We start from the raw sequence: 18,768 nt of genomic DNA, 5'->3' as shown, positions 1-18,768 counted from the left end.
CTCATCTAATGAATCATGCATGTGCTGTTCCGGTCCCTGAGCTCTGATGTCTTAATCAGCAGAGTCAGGACCCTCATTTATGCAGGAGTGCACCTGCTGCTGGAATTGGCTTCCTCCAAGGCCAATAGGCAGCCCCCAGCTGGGTTAATTCCCTTTCATCTCAAACTATTATCCAGCCACCGTCTCATCTTCCCCAGGAGACGGGGCTAGTCAATTACAAGAGCAACTTCCCTTGCATTGATCTGCCTTGTGGCAAGTGGCTGCAGTGCTGCGGGACCCCTTCTGGAGCTGGGGAGATTAGACAGAAGGCACCCCCAGGTGTGAGGGATAAAAAGGCAAGAGTGACAAGGAAGGGACAACTGTTCAGTTTCCAGATAGGAAGGTGGGGCACAAAATATTGGCTCTAAGTGATAAGATAAGGTAGTAAGTCAGACGGAATTTTCTGACTCAAGGACTTGTAAGAAAAGGTAACTCATTATGTGAAGATTCTAAAGAAAATGAAAGTTATCTGGGGGTGTTTGGGTACAAGCTTACACGGAAGGAGACGAGGGGAGTGGATGAGCTTTGGAGGCCCAGCCTGGTTTTATCAGTCTATTCCTTTTCCTTGGTTTTGTGCCAATACACGTATTCCACACGCCCACACCACTCCACTTACCACAGTAGAAAATCCTCTGTTAAACAGTATTCGAATCCTGCAGGAGCTTTGTGCCAACCCTGCTGGCCACTGCCCAATATCATTCTCCCCTTTGTCCTTTACTCCTGAGTTTGACTGGGCACGTGGCCACCCAGCCAAAGACGAAGTTTCCCTGACTCCTCCGTAGCTTGGGGTGGCCACAGGGCTGAGACTTAGCCAAGGGACTGGAGGCAAGCAAAAGCTGTGACTTCTAGGCATACTCCTCATCCCTACTTCCCTACCTCCCACTGTCTGAAACACACATGTAATACAGGAAGATCTGTCTTGGACAAGAGAGAAGCCCGGCTGGGCACAGTGGCTCACGCCTGTAATGCCAGCATTTTGGGAGGCCAAGGCAGGTGGATCATTTGAGGTTGGGTGTTTGAGACCAGCCTGGCCAACATGGTGAAACCACATCTCTACTAAAAACATACAAAAATTAGCCAGGCGTGGTGGCAGGCACCTGTAGGCCCAGCTACTCAGGAGGCTGAGGCAGGAGAATCAGTGGACCTGGGAGGTGGAGGTTGCAGTGAGCTGAGATCGTGCTACTGATACTCCAGCCTGGGTAACAGAGTGAGACTCTGTCAAAAAAAAAAAAAAAAAAAAAAAAAAAGAGAGAGAGAGAGAGAGAGAAGCCCAGTGCTTAGGACGAGAGGCCATGAGAGCGAAGAAGTCTGGACTCCCAATATTATGAAGCTGCCCATGTGGGAGACAGAATAATGCCCTCCCATGGATGTCGTCATCCTAATCCCTGGAACCTGTAAATGTTGCCTTATACTGCAAAGGGCCTTTGTTATTTATTTTTTTATTTTATTTTTAATTAATTATTTTTTTTTGAGATGCAGTCTTGCTCTGTTGCCCAGGCTGAATGAATTGCAGTGGTGTGATCTTGGCTCACTGAAACCTCCACCTCCCGGGCTCAAGAGATTCTCCTGCCTCAGCCTCCTGAGTAGCTGGCACTACAGGTACATGCCACCACACTCAGCTCATTTTTTTTTTTTTTTTTTTGTATTTTTAGTAGAGACAGGGTTTCACCATATTGGCCAAGCTGGTCTCCAACTCCTGACCTCAAGCGATCCACCCGCCTTGGACTCCCAAAGTGTTGGGATTATTAGGCGTAAGCCACTGCACCTGGCCTGTTTATATATTTTTGAGATGGAGTCTCACTCTGTCGCCCAGGCTGGAGTGCTGTGGCACGATCTGGGATCACTGCAACCTCTGCCTCCCAGATTCAAGTGATTCTTATGCCTCAGCCACCCAAGTAGATGGGATTACAGGTGCACACCACCTCGCCCAGATGATTTTTGTATTTTTAGTAGAGACAGGGTTTCACTATGTTGGCCAGACTGGTCTTGAACTCCTGACCTCAGGTGATCTGCCTGCCTCGGCCTTCCAAGGTGCTGGGATTACAGGCATGAGCCACTGTGCCCGGCCGGCCCTTTGTTATTTATTTATTTGAGACAGGGTCCTGCTCTGTCATCTAGGCTGGAATGCGGTGATGCAATCACAGTTTATTGGAGCTTCCACCTCCTGGGCTCCAGTGATCCTCCCACCTTAGCCTCCCAAACAGCTGGGAGTACAGGCATAAGCCACCATATCTAGCTAATTTTTGTATTTTTTGTGGAGACAGGGTTTATCATGTTGCCCAAGCTGGTTTCTTGGGCTCAAGCAGTCTGCCCGCATTGGCCTCCCAAAGTGCTAGGATTATAGGTGTGAACCACCTCGCCCACAAGGCCAACAAAGGGTTTTTGCAGATGTGATTAAGTTTAAGATCTTCAGATGGGGAGATGATTCTGGATTATCTGGGAGGAACCAAGGTCCTCACAAGGGTCCCTACAAGAGGGAGACAGGAGGCATCAGTTAGACAGAAGGTGATGTGATGATGGAAGCTGAGGAACAGAGAGATTTCAAGGTGTTACACTGCTGGCTTTGACGGTGAAGGAAGGGCCTTCGGAAGCTGGCAAAGGCAAGGAAAGGGGATCCTCCCTAAGGCATGCATTTTTGCCTTTTGACATCCAGAGCTGTAAAATAGTACATTTGTTTTCAGCTGGTAAATCTGTGGTAATTTGTAACAGTGTCAGTAGGAAACGAACATATCATCTTGTTCCAGATGTTGACACCCAGACTGTTACTTCGGAGAGAACAAACTTCTATCTTGTCTAAGCCAATGTCACTTTGGCCTTTGCCTTAGAGTCAAGCCTGCCGAAGGACTTTTCTGTTTCTTTTGACAAAGACACAAGGATTGAAGGGGGTGGCCAGTTTCTCAAGCAGTTTACCTGCATGGCAGAAACTGCTAGTTGTCATCCCTCAATATCCATCCTCCCTTTTTTTCCATAATTGAATTTCAGCTGGGTTCATCATCACTCAGAATAAGTACTGTATTTCCCAGCTTCTGTGGCAGCTAGGAATGGTCATGTGACTAGGCTCTGGCCAGCGAGACACCAACTGAAATGTTGTAAGGCTTTGCTGTTTCTTCTTCAGTTCTTCCTTTCTCCTGCTCCCTGGAGCTCAGATGATGCCATCTTGGATACAAGGTCAAGACCACAGAGCAACAAGGTAGCAGGAACCTGGGCCTCTGCACCATGGTGGGCTATTAGACAACCTTGCTAGGCTTCTCTAGGAAAATAGACTTCTATCTTGTTTAAGCCACTGTTATTTTGGGTTTTCTCCCACTTCCAGCCAAAACAAATCCTGACGATGCAGTCATTTCTGGTACTGCTTCTCAAGCTTTTGTCTCCATTCACTCAAGTTTTATTTTGAAGGGGATGGTTTTATTCTCTTGGTAAGTACATCTTTACTAGATTCAAATTTTAAAAGTATTATGATGATGTCTCTTCCTAACCATTTTACATGGTATTTAGACCACTGAAGATGACCTCACAAAGTAGCTTTCCACTTCTGGGAAGGAACACCAGGCCACCAGCGTGTGGGAATTCCATTGGTGGCCAGCTGATGCACCTGGTCTCATTCACTTTACTGGCTTGACTGCAAACTGAGTCAGAGGTTTCCACTGAAATATCACCCAAATGAGCCCAACGATTATCCTAAACACTTGAATGAAGAACTGATACACAGGAGCCACTTTTGCTTCTGCGAGTTCCCCAGACTTGTTCCTACCTGCACATGCCGGTTATTCAGTCCTCACCTAAATACCTGCTAGAGCTGCAGAGTCTATAATTCTTACTGTTCATCCTAGGACACATTCACTACTTGAACTGGAGAGGCAGCAAAGACTGCCAACACCCCCAAAACCATTGAGTGATCTCCAAGTAGCCTTGCCTCTAATCCTTGCCTGATATTTGTGAACAAGTCAGCCCCTGACTTCCCCTCTTGCCCCATGCCACGCCCACACAGCCATTCCCAGGTACCTGCTGCCGGGAAAGCAGGATATGGGCCAGGTGCTTGCCAACCTCTGCTGATCGATGGAGACACACCCCCCAGGGGTTGTCGATGACATTGGCGACACTGAGGAGAGAGGCTGGCCAGGTCAGCGCAGCCACAATGCCTGGGGAGGTAAGATAGTGATGAAGGGAATGGCCCCTGTCCTAGGGTCCTACTAGGGAAGTGACTGGCTAACAGATGCTCAAATGAATGCATGCAGTCTCTGACTTGGACCTGCAAGTTTGCCAATCAAACTGCTAAAGAACAAAGAAATCTGAAACTCATGAATTTCTGATATATGGACTCAATCCCTTCTGTTCAAGCCCTTGTCACATGTGAGATGGCCCCAATTCATCTCCACACCCTGTACCCTCCCACTTTGTCTCATAACTCTGCAGTGGGGCCCCCTGCCCTGCCCATCTCCTCTAGACTCAGTCATGTGACTTTCTTTTGCCAAAGACATTAGTAGATGTGAGGCTTGAAATGGACTTGTGCATCAGGGCTAGCCTATTGCACTTCTATCATCGACATGAGCTCGCCTGCTCATCCCAGGAGGAGGATGAGAGACAAATGGAGCAGAGCCGAGTTGCCCCAGACAAGGCTAGCATTGATCGGTGGACAGTCGGCTGACCCACAGGCCCAGCTAAGATCCACCAACTCCAGCCTCCTGGCTCCTGAGTAAACGTCCCATGGAGTTTTGGGGTGGCTTGTCACACAGCAATAGCTAACAGACAGATCATGTGATTGGCTGTTTACCTGTCTTCTCTCCATAGGGATCATAAACTTCTCCCAGACAGGAATGCGGCCTTAACCTCTCTGTGTTCCTAGGGTCCAGCACGGTGCCTGCCCTGGGGGCTTTGGGCATGCAAAACTATGGTACCACTGTGGTGGGATGAAGGCAGCGGGCATGCTGTTGTTGGGGGGCAGGTAGGGGCACTTACCAGACAACACTGTGTACTTTAGGGCCTCCTGGGCCACCATGTTGGCAAGACCACTGAGGATGGTCTCCAGGGCGTTGCCGAGCTCCATCAGGTACTTGGCTTCCCAGGCCAGGCAGTACTGCTCACGGCTGTGGGCCAGGGCAGCCCATGGGGCACTGAAGGTGCCTGGGGAGATCACAGGTAGGTGAAGTCTCTCTTGTCTATGGCAGAGGATGCCCCACCCCACTACCCTAGACAAGGAGCACCAGGACCACTCACCCTCGTGTGGCAGACAAGAGGCCCACCCCCTGCCAATGAGTGGCAGCTGTCAGCAGAGCTAGCGGAGCTCTGTGCAGCCCAGTGAGTCAGCAGGCTGGGCTCGAATCCCAGCTCCTGCATTCACTAGAAGCCGGGTGACCCTGGGCACATCACTATCCTACCTTGTGCCTCACTTTGCTTCTATGTGAAGTGGGGACATGGTTTATCTCCCTTCATAGGGTAAGTATAAGAATGAAGTGTGTTTGAACTATGATACATGTAAAGGGTTATTTTCTCTCATGCTGAAATAATTCTGGCATTAAGCTGCTAATGACATACAATGAGAGCACACAATGGGACAAGCAGCACGGCGCTGAGAGTCTGCTGCATCTTGATTTGACAAACATGGCCTGGGAGATAGCTAGAAATTTGGGGAAGAGGGGTTTGAGCCCGGCTCTGTTATGATCTTGCTGGGTTATCCAATTTCTCTGAGCCTCAATTTTCTCACTGAGGAAATATAAATATCAAATGACCCATGGAAGGAGGATGAGACGGCACCACTGTAGCAGCCGATGCCAAGTCAGAAAGTATAACCATGACACCTGCCTCCCTCATCCCCTCCTTCCTTGCCCACCTGGCTGCCTTCAGGATAGGAGCATGGAGGGGCCCCTAATCTGGCCCCCATGCATTTCTGCTTGTGGCCCAAGTGGCTTTTCTTTTCTTTCTTTTTTTTTTTTTTTGAGACAGAGTTTTGCTTTGTTTCCCAGGCTGAAGTGCAGTGGTATGATCTCGGCTCACTGCAACCTCCGCCTCCTGGGTTCAAGCGATTCTCCTGCCTCAGCCTCCTGAGTAGCTGGGATTACAGGCACCCACCACCACACCTGGCTAATTTTTGTGTATTTTTAGTAGAGATGGGGTTTCATCACATTGGCCAGGCTGGTCTCGAACTCCTGACCTCAAGTGATCCACCTGCCTTGGCCTCCCAAAGTGCTGGAATTATAGGCGTGAACCACCGCGCCCGGCGCAAGTGACTTTTTCAAAACACAAATCTTCTCCCACTCCTGCCTAAAACCCTTCATGAGCTCCCGGATCATACATCAGTTCCCCTAGATCACTACCACTTGCCCTTGAGATTCCAGTCCAATCGTCTCTTCCATGGGGAAGCCTTCCCAGCTCCTCTGACAAACGAAATGCACCCTCCACTTTTCCTCCTAAGTTCTTATCACAGTCTGTAATTATTCACTATTTATGCATCCTGTTTGACGTGTGCCTCTCCTACAGTCTGCTTTGCCAAACACTGTATTCCCAAAGCCTGGTGATGTGATGTACAGTAAGTGCTCATTAAACACCATGTGGGAATGGAGGGGTGGAGACAGCTTTCCAGGGCAGCCTGCAGGTTCTGAGCATCAACCTCAGGCCTCTACCTGCCTGCTCCAAAGCTCATCCTTACCTGCCACATCCGCACAAGGACAACCGTGCAGCTACTCCCCTCCCTCTGCGGGGACCCTGTCTCAGCTCTGCAACAACTTGGGGATCAACTGCCTCTAATTATGGATAAGGTGATAGTCAGTCCCGAGAGAGGGGATGGGCACAGGACAGCGAGGAGCACGGGCTTGATGTCAGCCTGGGTTCCGAACCCAGCTCGACGGCTTCCACTGCTGTGACTCACAGCAAGACACCGTGCCCTTCTGACCCTTGGTTTCCACATTTGTAAGGATGGAATAATAACATCTGACTCAGGTGTGGTGGGGATCACATGAGATGCTGCATAAAAGGCGTTGTATACTTTGGGAGGCCGAGGCGGGTGGATCACGAGGTGAAGAAATCGAGACCATCCTGGCCAACATGGTGAAACCCCATCTCTACTAAAAATACAAAAACTAGCTGGGCGTGGTAGCGTATGCCTGTAATCCCAGCTACTCGGGAGGCTGAGGCAGAAGAATCACTGGAACCCAGGAGGCGGAGTTTGCAGTGAGCCGAGATCATGCCACTGCACTCCAGCCTGGTGATAGAGCAAGACTCCGTCTAAAATAAAATAAATAAAATAATAAAATAAAATATAAAAAGGCGTTGTATAAACTGTAAAGTGCTCTACTACATTGTGCTGTCCTATGGCCAAGAATATGGGCTGTGGAGCCAGATCGAATGGGGGTGAATCCTGCCCCTGCCCCTGACTAGCTGGGTGACCCTGGGCACCCCTTATGAGCCTCAGTTTCCTCATCTGGAAAAGGGGAGTGCGAATGACAGCCACTTCCCTGGACTGAAGTGAGGAGCTAAATGAGCCATTGCATAGGAAGGGCTTGGTGGTTGGCTACAAAGTTTTTATCTTTATTGTACATAATCAAGATTAATAAAGGGGTGGGCCAAAGAAAGTCCGGTCATTCCTATCCCATGGAAAAAGCAACCATGTGATGATAAGGCTTCTTTTCCTGGCTCTCAAGGAGGTAGGAATACGTGATATTTTTTCCTTCTGAAACTTTCTCTAGCTTGGTTGTATTTCTTTTACCCAGCCCTTTCCCTGAGTGTCCCACACTAGACTGATGGAGATCAATGAAGACTTCCCTCATCCCCAAATGAACTTGACACTTAACCCGGGGCAAACTGAACAAATAGGGGCAAAATGAAGAAAGTAGTTTGCTTTCCATGACAGCCAGACTTGCAAATTCCTTCACCTGGGCTCTTGTTCTTGCTCCTTCCTGTAGCACGGTAAAATGAAAACAATTGAAAAACCCTGGGCGTTGGATCAGGAGACCTGGGTTTGAATTCTGCATCTGCTACTCCCCTGCCAGGGTTCCCTTTCCGACAGATCAGGGTCAGAACAGCCCCACCTCGGAGGGTGGCAGTGAGGTTTCTAGGAGGTAACCATACCAAGTTCCTACTGTGCTGGTAAAATGCCAGACTCAGGGTAGGTGTGAACGAGGTGCTCACTGAAAGCTAGTGACCTCTGTGCCCGGGTGGCACCTGGCGGTCACACACCAATAAGACCCTGGCGCCTGGTGACACCTCTAAATGTTTCTCGCTGGCTTTCTTCTGTGTGGTTTGGCAGATCTGCGACTTCTGCCCTCAGGTCAGAGACTTGGGCACCCAGGAGGCTCTGGGCAGGCGTGCCTGAGTGGTCAGGTTGGGACATTTAGGATTCCCATGCCCACCCTGCTCTTTCTCTAAGGGATGCACTGTTTGTTGTTTGTTGAGCCTCTCGCTGGGCACTTGCAGGGGTCAAGTAACAAGTGGACCATGGTGTGAGTCCTCAATGCCACCCTGGCTAGAATCCCCCAAAATATGCATGTTCAAATTAGAACAGCAAAGGGAACTAATGTTTGCGTCATGCCAACTAGAAACCACGTGATGTTCCTCACTTAATCTTTGCAGCATCCTGAAAAGGTGGCAATAATTTGTTCCACTTTACAAATGAAGCAGCTGAGATACAGAGAAGTTACATAACTTGCTGAGGTCACATAGCCAACACATACTGATCTCTCACTCACATGCTTAAAGTCCTTTGCTATCTTCCACCTGCTCTGAGGACAAATTCAAACTTCTTGCCACAGCTCACATTATCCTGTGTGGTCTGGCTCCACCCACATTCCTGCCTTCTGGCTCCTTGCTGCAGCCATCCTGTGCTCTTTTGGTTCTTTCAAACCACTGGGCCTTTGCACCTGCTGTCCCTTTGCTTGGAATGCACTTTCTGCTCCTGGTTTATCGGGCTAACTCCCAGCTAGCCCTTAGCCTAAATGTCACTGCCTTCAGAACCTTCCCCAGAAACACCCTGTGCTTCCCCTATTATGCCATCCATAAAGCTCCCATTTAGTTACTCGGTCTGTCTTCTATCTTGGGCTGTATGTTCTGTGGGAGTAGAGGTCATGGCTGTGCTGCTCACCACTGAATTCCTAAGAGCTGGTTCAGTATATGACACATGGTAAGTACAGCACTTTATAAATACTGCTACATGGACAGATAGGTGGATGGGTGGATGGATGAATAGATGGGTTGGTGGATGGGTGGGTGGATGGGTGGATAGGTAGAAGGGCGGATGGATGAATGGATGGGTGGGTGCGTGGAGAGATAGGTAGACGTGTGGATGGATGGATGGGTTGATGGGTGGGTAGACAGGTGAGTGGGTGGACAGGTAGACAGGTAGAAGAGTAGATGGATGGATGGATAGATAGAAGGGTGGTTAAATGGGTGGGCAGATGGATGAACAGGTGGGTGGGCAGATGGGTGAACAGGTGGGTGGGCAGATGGGTGAACAGGTAGAAGGGTGGGTGGGTGGATGGATGGATGGATGGATGGGTGGATGGGTGGATGGACAGGTGGGTAGGTGGTTGGGCAGGTGGATAGATGGATGGAGAGATGATGGCAGGTGGATAGATGTGAGATGATGTTGCCTCACCTCTCTGAGCCTCAGTTTCTTCCTCTGCAAAATGGGGCTAACCATGCTTGCTCCCTAGCCCAGGTAAAAACCCAGCCCAGATCGAGACCATGGTGAAACCCCATCTCTACTAAAAATACAAAAAATCAGCCGGGCGTGGTGGCGGGCGCCTGTAGTCCCAGCTACTCGGAGAGGCTGAGGCAGGAGAATGGCGTGAACCCGGGAGGCGGAGCTTGCAGTGAGCCGAGATTGCGCCACTGCACTCCAGCCTGGGTGACAGAGCGAGACTCTGTCTCAAAAAAAAAAAAAAAAAAAAAAAAAAAAAAAACCCAGCCCAGGGTCTGGCCCAGGCCAGCCACTGCCCACCCCCCTCCACTTCTGGTCCTCCTGGTCCTCACGGTATTTCCCAGATGCGAGCCACCCAGTGATGGCGATGGTGATGCGCAGCTGCCTGCCCTCCGTCAGAGGCAGAAACGTGAACTCTTCAATGGCTCCCACTCGCTTCTTCATCTTGTATCCTAAAGACCCAGATCCGAGAAAGAGAATAGAGGTGACTGGGGCTCAGGGGAACATCAGGGTGGCTGTATGTGCTCACACATGCACACAGTGAGCACCGTCTGTGTGCCCTGTCCCTGGAAAAACACATTTTGTGTTTGAACTCATTAAGGTAGGTGCCACTATTGTCCCTGATTACAGATGAAAGCAAGAAGCTGCTGCCGAGGCTGGCCAGCCCCCGAGCGGTAGAGCTGGTTTGGACCTCAGAGCCCAGGCTCTTACCCATTGCTCTGCCCTGGTTCTGTTTCTTTTCTCCTGCCCACACACTGCAGGGGTAGAACACACTCCACTTAGTAACAGTGAATCAAACGGACCAAGATTCTCAGCAGGGGAGCAAACTCCTCTTGGGGAGTTGAACAGGAATGTCTGTGCATGACGGGGTTGGGGGAGTTGGGGGGCGCTGCTGCTGACAGATATCATTTGGAAAAACTCCCCCAGGTGATGCTGCTCAGGGAAGGGTAGCCATGTTCTCTGCAAACACGAGGAAGCCCAAGCATGGAAACTTCTGGATGGTGGAAGCAGGTTCAATTGGGGCCTTTCTCAGGAACTACACACAAGGTGCATGGGGAAAAAGCCAGCTTCTCAAGCTCGGCCCTTACCCTGACCCACGCGAGCTCTGGGAAGGCTGGGACCCAGAGTGAGAAAAGCCACCTCTCCTCTGTTTCCCAGGGAGTCACTGCTGGTGGGGATCCAGGAATGTCCTTTTAGGAACTGGGCCACCCTGGCTGAAAATTCTTCTGAACCCATCATTCCTTTTGAACCTTACCTGTCAGGCCAGCTCCAGCTGCACCGAACAGCGAGGTCATGATGGCTATGCCGGCTGCTGAGCCCAGAGCTGCTGCCCCAGCGCTGCCAATAATCGTCGCTGCTCCAGCGGCAACAAGGGGTGCAGCTAGACCTCCGGTCACACCTGTGGGAAAAGCAGCAGTTTCAGATGGGAATAAAAATGTGGTGGCCAGGTGCGGTGGCTCATGCCTGTAATCCCAGCACTTTGGGAGGCCGAGGTGGGCGGATCATGAGGTCAGGAGATTGAGACTATCCTGGCTAACACAGTGAAACCCCGTCTCTACTAAAAATACAAAAAATTAGCCGGGCGTGGTGGCAGGCGCCTGTAGTCCCAGCTACTCGGGAGGCTGAGGCAGGAGAATGGCATGAACCTGGGAGGCGGAGCTTGCAGTGAGCCGAGACTGCACCACTGCACTCCAGCCTGGGCAACAGAGCAAGACACTGTCTCAAAAAAAAAAAAAAAATGTGGCTTGATGAGTTTTTACCCTTCAGCTACCTACTGCCTCCCATGGAAGCTTCTGACAGTGCTGATGGGCACACCGACTACTCACTGACTACCTACCACATGCCAGGGGCCATCTCTCAACTGAGCCACTGCACTCTCCACTCTCACCCCCAGCCTGGCATCATTTCTGTGTCTGCAAAACCCGGACCTGTGCCACCATCTCTAGCTGGACTCACCGATCACCGTTCCGCCTCCGACAGTCGCCAGGCCTATCAGGAGATAACGCTTCCATTTCCTCTGGTTTTCTTTCTTCTTCCGGGATGCCTCAGCCATTCTGGGGGGAAAAGAGGCTGGTTTTTAGGGCCAGCTGTGCCCAGGATCCCTTGAGACATCCCCACCACACCAACCCTCAAACAGGGGCCAACGCTGGGTAGCTACTCTGCCACTCAGAGTAAGGCACCAAAGTCACCTTGAGCCCATTGATGGTTTAAAAAGCTGAAAACATTCTAAAACCCAGCTGGGGAATCTCAGTGCATGGGATGTACTACTTACCCAATGGATCCATCCTAACAGGGTTGCAATTTGAATAATAAAAAGACAAAAAAAATAATAGCAAGAGAAGCACAAAAAAGATCTTTAAACAGATGGACCCAGAAGAAGCACAAAATAGATAATCACAGACTCCATCACCTCCCTCCTCCCCTCCCTTCTTCCCCAACCTGCCATCTGGTCCCACCTCCCTCTGGGATATTTGGAAACCAATTTCTTCCAAAATGATCATTTTGAAGATGGGAGACCTTGGCCTTGGAGCAGTAGCTAGACTTGTTCAGACTTGAAATGGAAATGCTAGAAAATCTAGCAAAAGGAAAATATTTAGAGTGAATTGGGGTCAGGTGAGCCCTGAGAACTGCTGTTGTGAGCACTCAAGAGTCAGGAAGCCCAATTTTCCTATTGGACATTCAGCCCTCAGCCCCTTTGCTGTGGCTGGGACGGAGAGGTTATTAAGTGGGAACTCTGAACTGAGGTTGGAGTCTGAACAATAACTCAGTGTGGAGTGATAGCAAAGCATGGTGATAATCAAAGAAGAAAAATGGTTAATCTTTACCGAGGGCTTCTTATATCTCAGCCACTGGGCTTTGCACTTCACAGGGTTAATCTTATCCTAAGAAGCAGTATGGTTATTGTACTCATATTATAGATGAATTAAGGGATAACAGTCACTACCTCCCCATGAACTGTGAGGATCCAGAAATAGACTATCTGTAAGGCATTTAGCACAGTGGCGGGCACACTGCAAGTGCTCAGCGCAACCGGGGCTGATGTCATCACGATGCTGCATCTCCCCAAGCCTCAGTTTCCTCTTTTGTCAAAAAGCGGACACTAATTTCTACCTCATAAAGTTGTTGGTTTGTAAGGATTAAATTCATTCCTTCTTCATCCATTCAGTCAATAAAGTTATATTGAGAATGGATGGCGTGCTGTGCTTTTGCATCTCCGTGAGCAGAAAAATGTATGTGCTCAACCAGTACCTGTTTCCTTCCCATCTCCCTCCTCGTGAACCATACATCTTACTGAGAAATAGCTCCTTCTCCAGTCATCTAAAAGAAATGGGATTTGGCCAGGTATGGTGGCTCACACCTGTAACCCCAGCACTCTGGGAGGCCGAGGCAGGCGGATCACCTGAAGTCAGGAGTTTGAGACCAGGCTGGGCAATGTGGTGAAACCCCATCTCTACTAAAAACACAAAAATTAGCCAGGCGTGGGGGCAGGCGCCCGTAATTCCAGATACTCAGGAGGCTGAGGCAGGAGAATTACTTGAACCCGGGAGGAGGAGGTTGCAGTGAGCTGAGATTGCACCACTGCACTCCAGCTTGGGAACAGACTCTGCCTCAAAATAAATAAATGAATTAATTAATTAATGAAATAAAATACATAAATAAACAAAATGGGATTTCAGTTGGGCATCTGGGGACCTGCTGTGCTTTTTGGTTCCCTGTCAGTTCCCCTCAACAGATTTTTTTCCTAAGCATCTCCTGGGTGTAAAGCCCAGTGTTTCTCAGTCACTTCATTACACAGAACCAGAAACCAATAGTAAAAATCTCTGTGCATATCATGATGCTGGTTTTCCACAACTGAAATTCATGTCATCAGTGGTGTGGGATAAGGCTGAACCATGTGTATCTAGCACAGTGGGAGGCAGGAGGGCCATTAAGATTGAGGGTTCTAATGTCAGGATTCAAACTCTGTGGATGTAGGCATGAATCCTAGCTCTGCTGTTGTGGTAGCTGTATCACCATTCACCACATATTCAGTTATCCCTCTTTATAGAAAGATTATGCATCCCTGCCCTGTTGAACTGAGTGGTCATATGACCAGCTTTAGCCAAATGTAGGTGGAGGTAATATGTGTCACTTCTGGCAGAATCTTTTTTTTTTTTTCCTTTCTTTTTTTGAGACAAGGTCTGGCTCTGTCGCCCAAGCTGGAGTGCACTGGTGGGATCTTGGCTCACTGCAACCTGCACCTCTCAGGTTCAAGTGGTCCTCCCACCTCAGCTTCCCAAGTAGCTGGGATTATAGATATGCCCCACCACGCTTGGGTGATTTTTGTACTTTTTGTAGACATGGGGTTTTGCCATGTTGCCCAGGCTGGTCTCAAACTCCTGGGCTCAAGTTATCCACCTGCCTCAGCCTCCCAAAGAGCTGGGACTACAGGTGCGAGCCACCGTGGCGGGACAACTGGCAGAATCTTTAAAGCCAGTGCAGGAAAGTGATTCATCTTCTTTCTCTCTGCCCCCAAACCAACGATAATCTAGATAGGGTCACTCTGTCAGCCTGGGACCCAGAACCAGGACAATGTGAGTTCAAGCTACAGCCAATCTGCAATGGACACAAAGTATGAACAAGAAATACACCTTTAATCCTGTAAGCTGCTGAGATTTATTTGGGGGCCACTTGTTACAGCAGCAAAACCTAGCCTATCCACACGATGGACAGAACCACTTAATAACTTTGTGACTATGCACAAATTATTTGTCACATCTGACTTTCCTCAACCAACAAATGGGGATAATAACAGTACTGAATTTCCAGGGGTGTTGTGAGGACTAAATGAGACAGAGACACTGAGACATAGTGACTACCATCCTGTAATTGTTCAATATGTTTATTGCTATTATCACTCTTTTCATTATTATTGTAATAATTTCCTCCTCAACACAGGCTGGAGATATACTTTGACCCTGAACTGCCTTGACCCTTAATTGATAACTCTTAAGTCAGTTCCAAGTGGAAGGCTGAAGATTACTGACTTTCGGCAGAGTTCAAGGCCGAAGAAAACATTCAAGTTGCTGACGATACAAGATGGGAACGTGCAACTAGACAAGCGATGTGGCGCTGAGTCAGCGGCATCTTGATTCAAGAAACATGGCCTGGAAATAGTCTGGAAATTTGGGGAACAGGCGTTTGAGCTCAGCTCTGCCATGAACTTACTGGATCATCTAATTTTTCTGAGTGTTGATTTTGTTGCTTAGGAAATGTAACTATCAAATGACCCATGGTCAGATGATGAGACGGCACCACTGCAGCAGCCAATGCCAAGTATTAATAGAATAATATAACCATGACTACCTGCCTCTCTCTCCTCTTCCCTCCTTGCCTGCCTGGCTGCCTTCAGGACACTGTCATCTCTCCCCGATGTGACATGCCCTCTGTGTCCTGACCCCTCTCTCCCCCTCTAACACTCATCACTTCCTCACTGACACATCACCCTTGGGAAGTACTGAGCTGCCTCCAGTCACCTTCTGGCCCCTGGACGTCAAGGACCTTCCCACCTTCCTGTGACTAGTTCAACATTACTCAACCTTCAGGAGTCAGCCGAGGTGGGACATATCCTCCAGGAAGACTGGCCAAAACCCCAAGGTTGCTGAGATGCCCTGACTCTGGGCCCCCTAACCCTCTGTGCCACATTATCCTGGAATTCTACACCAGTGATTTTCAGAGGGTGGGCATCAGAATCACCAGGGGGTACCTGTTAAAAACACAGCTTCCTGGGGCAGAATCTCTGGGTCTAAGGACAAAGATTCTGTATCAGTAACAAGTTCCTCCTCCAGAGATTCTGCTGTAACTCAAGTCTGAAAATTGCTGAGCTAAGCTCTCACAGCACAGACCAAGCCATTTCCAACTCCCCATCCTCAGCAGCTTGCCCTGGGCTTGGAAACTGGAGGTACTCAGGAAATCTTTCTTCTAAGGAGCCTAATTATTCCAACAAGGATTGGAGGTGACCACCTTGCTGCGGTGATATACTCCCCTACTCACTGTCCACATCTCTGAAAACCAGAGAGGTACAGGATGGACATGTTGGCTAAATAAAAATATATAGGCTGGGCATGGTGGTTCATGCCCGTAATCCTAGCACTTTGGGAGGCGGTGGTGGGAGGATCCCTTGAGCCCAGGAGTTCCAGAACAGCCTGGGCAACAGGGTGAAATCCTGACCCTACGAAAATAAAAAAATTAGCCGGGCATGGTGGTGCACGCCTGTGATCCACGCTACTTGGAAGGCTGAGGTGGGAGGATCGCTTGAGCCTGTGAGGTCGAGGCTGCAGTGAGCCTCTGCTGTAGTGATCATGCCACTGCACTCCAGTCTGGGTGACAGAGTAAGACTGTCTCCCCCATCTCCCTCACAAAAAGTTTGTAAGCATTTGTTGATTTGAAAAGAAGATATTTTTTCCTAAAGTTACTTGGCTAAGGCACTCTCTCCTAACGTTCAGCTGAATGGCCAGTCTATTTCCCTGTTTTAAGTATTTGCACATTCTTAATAATTGTTTTGGGGGCCGGGCGCGGTGGCTCGCGCCTGTGGTCCCAGCACTTTGGGAGGCCAAGGCGGGCGGATCACGAGGTCAGGAGATCGAGACCATCCTGGCTAAGACGGTGAAACCCCATCTCTACTAAAAATACAAAAAATTAGCCGGGCGTGGTGGCGGGCGTCTGTAGTCCCAGTTACTTGGGAGGCTGAGGCAGGAGAATGGCGTGAACCCAGGAGGTGGAGCTTGCAGTGAGCCAAGATTGCGCCACTGCACTCCAGGCTGGGTGACACAGTGAGACTTTGTCTCAAAAAAAAAAAAAATTTTTTTTTGTACATAAAATAGCTTTCCCAGGCATCGTTCATTATTGCAGCACTATACTCTTGCAATTACTTCAATTGTCTGATTGAATCTCCACACTGAAATTAAAGGGGAGATGTTTGCTCTGAGTCACATTTACAACGCTTCCTTCCCTTTCCTTGGAAGTGAACACCCAGAGAACAACACTAAATCCGAATGCACTGACTGCCCGCTGATTAGATATGACAGCAACCCACACCGTCGTACAGTCACGGTCACGCTGAAAAGGCAGACGCGAACTTGAGTTGCCGTTTCCATGTCAGCTGCCCAAAGACAAAGGCTGAAACCACATGCAGATTTGGGCCAAATCCCAGGCTGAAGCCAGAGATACCTCCTGAGAGCAAGACGCCCGCATTGCCCATCTCATAGATCCACAAATCAGTCTTACTCTCCGTCACCTTATCTCCCGTAAGAGGGTGTTCTCTGTCCTTATCCTCACCATCACCTTCTGTTTTTAAATCTGACAGATAGAGAGAGCTTATCACTGAGAGGTCTACAGACACTTTCCTAGTAAAGGCCTGGATGGCCCCATAAAATCATTATCTTTCTTGTTTTCTTCAGAATTAAGGAGAAACCCTGCCACTGCCAGCCAGGCCTTGAGGGACACAGTGAGAGCCATTCAGACTGGACGTGGTGGTTGAATCAGATGCTGCTGGCCAGCCATGTGACGTTGGCTGAGTTATGCCACCCCTCTGACTTTATTTCTTTATTTGTGAAACACTTAGGTGTCTGTTATGAGGATCGAGTGAGATGGCATCTTGTGCCTGCATCTAGTAGGCATTCAGGAAAAATCTGATGCTGGCAACGTTCTTATGATGTGAGCAGTATCTTTCTTTATTTTTAATTGTAATTTTTTTTTTTTTTTTTTTTTTTTGAGATGGAGTTTCACTCTTGTTGCCCAGGCTGGAGTGCAATGGCGTGATCTTGGCTCACTGCAACCTCTGCCTCCTGGGTTCAAGCGATTCTCCTGCCTCAGCCTCCCAAGTAGCTGGGATTACAGGCATACGCCATCACACCCAGCTAATTTTTGTATTTTTAGTAGAGACAGGGTTTCACCATGTTGGTCAGGCTAGTCTCGAACTCCTGACCTCTGGTGATCCACCCGCCTCGGCCTCCCAAAGTGCTGGGATTACAGATGTGAGCCACCGTGCCTGGCCTATGTGAGCAGTATCAACCCCAGCAGCTCATGAGCTCACATCTGCTGAGACTCTACTATGTGCCAAGCACGGGTCCCAGCTTTGGATATGTGTTAAGTAATTTAATCCTCTCAACAATGCTATGACGGTGATACTACCATTATCCTCATGTGAGAGATGAAGAAATGAGGCACAGAGAGGAGAGGTGAAGTCACTAAACAAGTGAGGGAAGCCGGGTGGCCTTAGGGCTCAGACAGGGACCCAGGAGCAGAGGGGTGGGACGGGTGGTATGTCACACTCTAGACCTCAGCTGCAAAGAGTCACCTTGGTCAGCCCAGTGATGAACTCACCTCCCAGAAACATAAAACCTTACAGTCAAAAGAAATTTACATATCATTCAATCCCTTAATTGTATAGGTAAAAAAAAGAAAATGTGTGCTGGTGTCCAGGGAGGGAAAGCCACGTGCCCAAGGCCACACAGAGGGTTAGTAGCAGAATCAAACTGAGAGCCAGGTCTCCTGGCTGAACAGTTGCTATGGCTTCCCTGGGCCTCAGATCCTTCCAGAGACCACAGAATCTGAGAGTCCCTAACGTTGCATAAAAAATTACATGTGTGAAGCCTTTTTCTGGGGAAAGAGTCTACACATAGACTACAATAGGGTCTATAATAGTTTAGAAAAGGGTCTATAATAACACAATTAGAACAGTATTGTTAACAGCAGCAAATAATATTTATGGACTAGTTACTCTGTCCCAGGCTCACTTGAAACACTTCACATATATATGAACTCATTTGGGCCCCATAGGAACTCTGTGAGGAGGGCGCTACTATTATCCCCATTTCACAGGTGAGGAAGTTGAAGCTCAGAGACGTTAAATAATGCCCAAACTCACGTGGCTGGTAAGTGGCAGAACTGGCCTGTATTAGACCTTCTGGTTTATATCTTCCCTAACTTGGCATTACTGGTATTATCAGAACAAATTGCTCCGCGTAATACGTTTCTCTCTGATAATAAGATTTCCAAATAATAACTGAGAGGTTCCTTAATTTCAAGGCATATAAGATCCTATAAATTCCCGACATATC

The 18,768-nt window shown here is 48.9% G+C and overlaps 1 protein-coding gene across 17 annotated transcripts in view; it reads right to left on the bottom strand.

The window, feature by feature from the left end:
• Positions 1–18,768, bottom strand: part of TMCO4 (transmembrane and coiled-coil domains 4) — a 114,438-nt gene that overhangs the window by 48,862 nt on the left and 46,808 nt on the right. For all 17 annotated transcript variants that reach the window (XM_063631732.1, XM_055261721.2, XM_063631740.1 and 14 more), the window contains 5 exons: positions 11,624–11,721; positions 10,923–11,066; positions 10,000–10,119; positions 4,996–5,160; positions 4,042–4,178 (listed from right to left, as the gene is read on the bottom strand). In XM_063631732.1, coding sequence (XP_063487802.1) covers positions 4,042–4,178; positions 4,996–5,160; positions 10,000–10,119; positions 10,923–11,066; positions 11,624–11,721 — 664 coding nt within the window. The remainder of the gene's footprint in view (positions 1–4,041; positions 4,179–4,995; positions 5,161–9,999; positions 10,120–10,922; positions 11,067–11,623; positions 11,722–18,768) is intronic.

Source organism: Symphalangus syndactylus, chromosome 22 (genome assembly GCF_028878055.3).
Source record: "Symphalangus syndactylus isolate Jambi chromosome 22, NHGRI_mSymSyn1-v2.1_pri, whole genome shotgun sequence".
In the NCBI taxonomy this organism is placed as follows: Eukaryota; Metazoa; Chordata; class Mammalia; order Primates; family Hylobatidae; genus Symphalangus; species Symphalangus syndactylus.
The sequence above is the reverse complement of the archived record's forward strand: the minus strand, read 5'-3'. Positions and strand labels throughout refer to the sequence as shown.